Here is a 7,060-nt window from a genome sequence, read left to right on the forward strand (position 1 = left end):
GTTTGTTTTCAGTCTTTCACACATTTTGTCATTTTCCCTGTCAGTAGACACCCGTTTTATTTAAATACATTTAAGAATTATTTTCACTTTTTTGAATAAAAACCAATATCACTTGCCATAATTGGAAGATAACTTTGAAAATCAAATAAAAATAGAAAAATAGTGTTAAATTCCAGGTAAACAATGTTACTTGCTGAGGTTCTTTTAATTTTTTTTGTTAAAAAGCATAATTGATAAGGCTTAACAAATTATGTCATATTTACACCAAGCTGAGCATTTTCCTTTATGTAACCACGTCTTTAAAAATAATAGAAAAAAGGAATTCTTTTCTCACTAGGTAATTCACTGTACTTTAATGATCCATATAGCACTGAAAACTCATTACTCATACATTGGATGTGAGTTCCACAGTAAGGGAATAACTGGATTTTAGGTAAGTATGGCTTGAGCAAAGATATAGAGGTGTGAGAAACTTTGGGTATTACAGAATCTGCAGAGGTTAGGAATTCCTAGAGTGGCAGTTCTAAACCTTGGTTGTATATAATCTTCAGTTTGAGAGTTTAAAAGACTCACAGCCAAAAGAATCAGTTTACTTTGTTTGAAGAATTTATATCTTTTAAAAGTTCCCTAGGTAGTTGCAATGCTTAGGAAGGGTGGGAAACTTCTGTGATTGAATGTCAGGATGCCCATATGGGAGGATGGTGATGGTGGTGGTGGTGTGAAGTGGGCAGGTAGGAGAAAGCCCAGATTGATTAGCAGTGTCTGCCCTGGACGTCAAATAGGTGGAATGGTAAAAATGTCATTATTACTTGCTATCTTAGTGCTAGAATATCAATTGCCTGTCAAGGAAGTTGAATATTATCTTGAAAAACTGATAGAGCCCTGACTCTTCTATCCATTAAGGAACAGACACTCATGAATTTTTTGCCTCAAATGGTCTTTTGGTTTAAAAGCAATATGATCTTTTCTTACAATTAAAGGCATTAAATGCATATTTCAAGACTGCATTTAATGATAGCATGTTTAAAGAATGGTCTACATGACCTTCCCCAATACTGTACAATAGAAACGTGAAGTATTTTTGAAATAGTTTTAACACAGTTGCTATGTATAAATAGTTCTAGATAAGAAATTCATAAATACTTCTTTGGGCAATAACATTTCAAAATATAACGATATATAGAATCCAAATTTGCACCTCTAAATAAACATAATGCATGAGAAGATTCTGAATGTGAATCAGGCCCCTTAAATACTTATCCACTGTTCAGACGCAGCTCTAAGACCCGTTTAAAGTAAGGCACCTTTCAGGTGTGGGTAATATTTGCAGCTTGTTAAGCTGTGCTTTCTCATTAATATTGGCCATGCTACCATCCTAAAGACTTCATCTGGGAAAAGGAAAGAAAAGGAGAACTTCATGTCCAAATCTTCAAACTTTAGTAAGAGGAGCGAGGAACTGGGGAAAGAACTTCAAATCTTGCTTAATTTAAGAAGGGTAGTAAGAGGCATGGGGGCAGGGAGTGAAGGTTATCTTACAAAAAATATACATTGAGGAATTCATGGGGAAGCAGATGGGAGAAAGAGGCGTGTGTGTGTGTGTGTGTGTGTGTCTGTGTGTGTGTGTGTCTGTGTGTGAAGGGACAGTTTCTTTTGTCTCCCACTGCCCCTCCTCCCAGACGGTCAGGTCCCCACTCTCCGCCCCTGGCCCTCCTTCCCCAGGTTTTCAGCCCTTGGCCAGTAGACCCGGTGGGCGGGGTAGCCTCTGCAGTCTTGCTTTCTCCTGCTCCGAAGGCGAAGGCGCGCGGAGCACCGGGCATTAATTTAGCGCCCCAGGACTCTAGGAGGCTCAGTGGCATCTGCCCTTCTTAGAGCTTCCAGCTGTGGGGATCGGTTGTCCCCAGTTCTTCACGGGAATTGTGCCAGACTCTGTCGGTGTGTGGGTGGGAAGCAGCGGGACCAAGGCTGGTCCTCTCGGCCCTCGCATCCCAGCAGGGTTAGCTGAGAACAGCGCACTCTCCCGTGGTGAGCCCTCACCAGACGCTTCTCGGAAATGGAGCAGTCACAGTGTGGCAGTAGAGACCAAAGCGGCAGCGGCCCACCCCACCTGGCCCCGGGGCTGGTGGCAGCGGCCCCTCCGCCCCAGTCTCCAGCGTTACCGGTACCCCCGGGGATACCTGTTCCTCCAACTTTCCTGCGCCCGTCCAGCCTCTTTCTACGGGCAGCCGCAGCCGCCACCGCGGGAAGCGGAGGCTGCCCGCCGCCTGCCGGAGTGGAAAGGGGGGTGGGCGCCGTGGCCTGCGGCTACCCACGGACACCCAAGTGCGCCCGTTGTCGCAACCACGGAGTCGTGTCAGCCCTCAAGGGCCACAAGCGCTTCTGCCGCTGGCGGGACTGCGCGTGTGCCAAGTGCACCCTGATCGCCGAGCGCCAGCGCGTCATGGCCGCACAGGTGGCGCTGCGCAGGCAGCAGGCCCAGGAGGAGAGCGAAGCCCGGGCGCTGCAGAGGCTTCTATACCCTGGACCCTCAGGGCCCGGGGGTCGATCATCTGGAGGCAGCAGCAGAACGGAGAATCCCCAGACCACAGCAAGTGGCCCTGCGATAGTGAGTGCACTGGGACTGAGTGCCTCGAGACAGGCTAGTGGTCTGGCGACTCCTGCTTTCGAGATTTTCCAGTCAGATTATACAGAGGAAAAACAAGGTGAGTAGATCTTACGTTTGTTCTTTGCAAAAGAAAAATGGTTGTTTTGAAGAAAAAAATCTTTGAAATAAGCAGCCGTGGCATGGAGGAGGGCAAGAAAAGTTGTTTAAAAGAAGCATTTAAGTTCTGGGAAACTGCTCTGCAATATGAATGTTAGTAAGGGTGTTAGGGACCTGACACATTTACTTCAGAAGGGCTTTCTGTTCCCTTAGGACCTAAAGCTTAGGTGATAGGATAAAGAAATGAAAAAGTGAAGTGCAAGTGATCAGTTGAGGAACTCATTCTAGGAATGGAGTTTGTGCCCAAGTTGCTATGACTTTCTCTTCGAGAGCAGAGAGCGGGCATTGAGTGAAAAGCTTAATGAGAGGAGCTACATTTTGAACTTGCTCTGTACTATTTTCAGTTGTAAAACCAGAGGTCATCTGATCTTACATGGAAAACTCACTTATGGTTGGGAGTACAGTTCTTTACCTTTGGGACTAACCAACTAGAAGTGGGGAAGAGACTGAAATCTACCAAAGCATTTTTACTCCCTTCCCTTAAATTTTTTAAGCATTCTGTCCCTTTTCTTCAACTGCTTTTCAGCCTCCAAAAGTGTAGAAAACTCTTAACATTTGCAGTTTCACGTTTTCTCATAGGAAAGAAATTTAGATTTTCTAAAATCAGGTTTGTAAAAACGTTGGTATGAATTTCAAAGTCCAAGAATTTCTTATTCTTGGGGATCTTATCCTTAGCGATTTCTTATCCAAGAAGTTCTTTTTTTCTCTTATTTATTGACTGCAAATTGTCTTCACCCCCTGTGTTAGGTAGAAAAGATTTTCTTTTTGACTAGGGTTATCCCAACTTAACTTTTCATGCTAATATAAATCTCACTGTATTTTAGTGAATTTCATAGCCCTACAAGTAGGTCACTGAAAATGTCATTTTGGTATTTTTGTATAAATCTGAGACTGGTTGTGTCATATGAAATTATAAGGTAATGATATAGTAAGTTATTAATTAGAACATTCCTTGAATTGTGAAAATTGCAGCTCTTAACAGATCACAGCATGTACTTTTGTGCTTTTGAAAAGAGTCTCTCTCTACTTAAATAAGGCATATATGATTTTGTTTTCACCTGTGTCACCTTTTTGTCCATGTTCTAGTTTATGTCAGTGGACAAAATGGACTTTAAACATTTCTCATGAAAAATGAAAGAAGGCTGGAGAACGAAGCTGTTAAGCAAAACTGCTATAAAAAGAAGTAAAAATTAAAATTCTGCAAACTAAATTGACAGTGAGATTTGACTGACAGCTCTCTGCTAGGCATTGATTTATTTATGTGATTTTTTGGGGGTGGGTGCTGTTTTATGGGGTCAATTATTTTATTTTGTTTGCCTCAGTTGACCTTCTTTGAAAAGCTGTTTCTCAACTGTCTCCTCTTATACAATGTCCATGAACTGTAGTAGTCTATTTATTCACTAGACCAAGACTTACAGTGATGCAGAGGCAAATAAGATTTTCCTACACAAAAGAATATTATATTCGAAAGAAGAAAAACTATGTGTGTCCCAAAATTACCTTACAAGACATAGCATACAATGATAAAAGTAAAGTAAAACCAGCTATAGGAGTTGAGGGAACACAGGTGATGTAAATGATATCACAGTATTTTAAAGACAGCTTATTTTCTAGATAGTCTTATGCAATCAGTATTTCATTACATGATATTGTATTCCATAAATACAATGTAATAAAAAAATTATTTTATGCATAAATTACTGTAGAGGTGAAATTTTGATACCTTACATGTTCAGGGGGTCATATGTGGTGAATCATATATAAATAAAATGGAATGGCAGACCAAGGCTAATCTATCTTTACTTCATTAGATAGGTTTTCTTGTTTTATTTAAGGTGAAAATACTAGTCTTTGTGATTTTGCAGGAGCAGCACCTTTTGTCATATGTTTGATGTAATGACAGCATTTTAACCCTCAAAGTGTTAAATTGTACACACTTTAATTTTAAAATAAACTGTAGATATTTGTTTAGAATGTAGGACCACTCCTTGAGAAAACATAGTATTGCAAATCATGTTTGCAAATCACTGCTTCAGGCAATGTATGTTTTGTTACATTCATAAACATTGTACAAAAAGAAAGTTTGACAGTAAAACTCTGAGTACCCCATTGACATTTTACTCTTTGTAACGGAAATAGAGATAAAATATATCTATAGGAAATGTAAACCAAAATAAAAGTTACTTGTTATTATTTTCCTGGCATTAGCCTTGCAAAAGGTTTTTAAAGATAGTATTGTTTCATTAATATTCATATACTCAACATGTTGAGGTAGAAAATCCGGTTTTTGTGTAAAAACATTTTTGGAAAATTGCCCTTAATATTGGAAGGGAGTTGCGATTTAAAGCATACGACCAAAATGGTTTTTTACAAGACACTTTGAAAATATACACAGATTGCAATAGTGAAAATAGTGCAGTTAATAATTTTATTTTAGAAACAATTTGATTGTAAACTCTTTTATTGATATTTCCTAGAGATTTAAAAAGAAAGTCCATATTTCACAGAGGATTATGAAAAAACACCAACTTTGTATTGTCTCTCACATAAAATGAAACATGCAAGCTCTGGTATGATTTGAGATTGGTACAGCAGTTGGCAATATTGGTTTAGATTTGAAATGAAATCAACAATTTTGTTATTTTCTCACATTATTCAGGTAACTTAATTGGAACCTGAAATGTGAGCATTAAAAAAATAGTTGTTGAAATTTAGCATTAGTGACTAAATAGAATATTCATTTTCGTACTAAGATTGTTCCTTCTTCTGATTTCTTATCTAAACAATTGTTCTATTTAGTTCTTTTTGCATAGTGTCATTGTGGAAAAAAAACCCTCCCGTGGATAACAACAAAACTTGGGTAACATTTAGGAAAATCTTGAATCACCAAATGGGCAAATAGTGTGAAATATTGGTGTTAACATTTTGGGGGTAACAATAGACTCTCATCTTCTGATTCCCAAATAACTACAGCATTTGTATATTATATAATTTTGTAATCCTGAAATGACATAATAAATAGCGTTTTCCCACTGTTCCAACACCTGCATTTCCAAATGATCTTTTATAATTCTTGTTCATTAAAATCTCTTAACATTGATTAATAAGTATTATTGATATACTATGAGTAAACAAGTTATTTTATCCAGCATTAATTTTGAGTGGGCAGTACTGTGTTCTTGGAAGTTTTCCCTTTATTTCATTCCTTTTTTTCCTCTTCCCCAGGACGAAAAGAGAGTAAATGTGACTCATGCCAGAGTGGACAAGAAGAACTGGTGTCTAAATCCCATCAATTTACCCTGAGATCATCTCCTAAGTCTAATGATGTCACTGGAAAACAAAACGTCAGGTCATCTATTTCAGAAAACCCAAACAAGGATGATAGCATTCAGTCTCCTCATCCTGGGGAGCAGTCAGGAGGTGAAGAGAGTCCCAGGTCCCTGTCATCGTCTGATTTGGAATCAGGAAATGAAAGTGAGTGGGCCAAAGACTTCACTGATACTACAGTCAGCCTTCCCACTGTGTCCTCTAGACCAAGAGACCCTCTTGATATCCTTACCAAGATTTTCCCGAGTTACAGACGCAGCCGTCTAGAAGGCATTCTACAGTTCTGCAAAGGGGATGTGGTCCAAGCCATTGAACAGGTCCTAAATGGGAAAGAACACAAACCAGACACCAGGGACCTAGCAAGCTCAGGAGCCTTGGAAAATACAGCTTTTCAGAGAGCTTCGAATTTAAGTTTAGCTGGAATTGGTTTTGGAACTCTAGGAAATAAATCAGCTTTCTCTCCCCTTCACAGTACTTCTGCTTCTTATGGAGGTGATTCCAGTATCTACAGCTTAAATCCTAGACTAGGTATCAGTCCATTACGGCTGGCATATTCCTCTCCAGGAAGAGGGCTGTCTGGTTTCATGTCTCCCTACCTAACTCCTGGGTTGGCACCAGCATTGCCTTTTCGGCCAGCTTTGGATTATGCCTTTTCAGGGATGATTAGGGATTCTTCTTACCTTCCCATCAAAGATTCAGCAACTGGTGGCAGACTGTATTCAAGGCCAAATCAGAACAACATGTAATGCATCTGCCTACCTCCCGTTTTGGAATATTTCTAGAAGCATGCAATATAACCCTCACACCCACACATACCCACATCTGTTAATGTGTTCACTATGTATGGGAGTGGATTACTGGGCTTTAAAAATGCTATTTTTTTTTTTTATGAGCAGTATAATAGATTTGAGATCTAAAGACTCTTCTTTAGCATTTATTAAGTGAAAGAAACATTTAAACATTCTTTGTGCCTTG

The 7,060-nt window shown here is 39.5% G+C and overlaps 1 protein-coding gene across 1 annotated transcript; it reads left to right on the forward strand.

The window, feature by feature from the left end:
• The first annotated feature begins 2,050 nt into the window (after positions 1–2,050).
• On the forward strand, positions 2,051–6,831 carry DMRTA1 (DMRT like family A1). The gene is made up of 2 exons (XM_030830295.2): positions 2,051–2,699; positions 5,984–6,831. The coding sequence occupies exons 1-2, from the start codon at positions 2,051–2,053 to the stop codon at positions 6,829–6,831; spliced, it is 1,497 nt and encodes a 498-aa protein (XP_030686155.1).
• The last annotated feature ends 229 nt before the right edge of the window (positions 6,832–7,060 follow it).

The sequence above is a fragment of the Globicephala melas genome, chromosome 6 (genome assembly GCF_963455315.2).
Source record: "Globicephala melas chromosome 6, mGloMel1.2, whole genome shotgun sequence".
In the NCBI taxonomy this organism is placed as follows: domain Eukaryota; kingdom Metazoa; phylum Chordata; class Mammalia; order Artiodactyla; family Delphinidae; genus Globicephala; species Globicephala melas.

What these genes read in the sequence shown, in the direction of transcription:
- DMRTA1 (XM_030830295.2), top strand. Translation starts at nt 2,051, where the DNA reads ATGGAGCAGTCACAGTGTGGCAGTAGAGACCAAAGCGGCAGCGGCCCA. An exon ending in TTATACAGAGGAAAAACAAG is followed by an intron (nt 2,700 to 5,983) that starts GTGAGTAGATCT and finishes CCTCTTCCCCAG; the next exon opens with GACGAAAAGAGAGTAAATGT.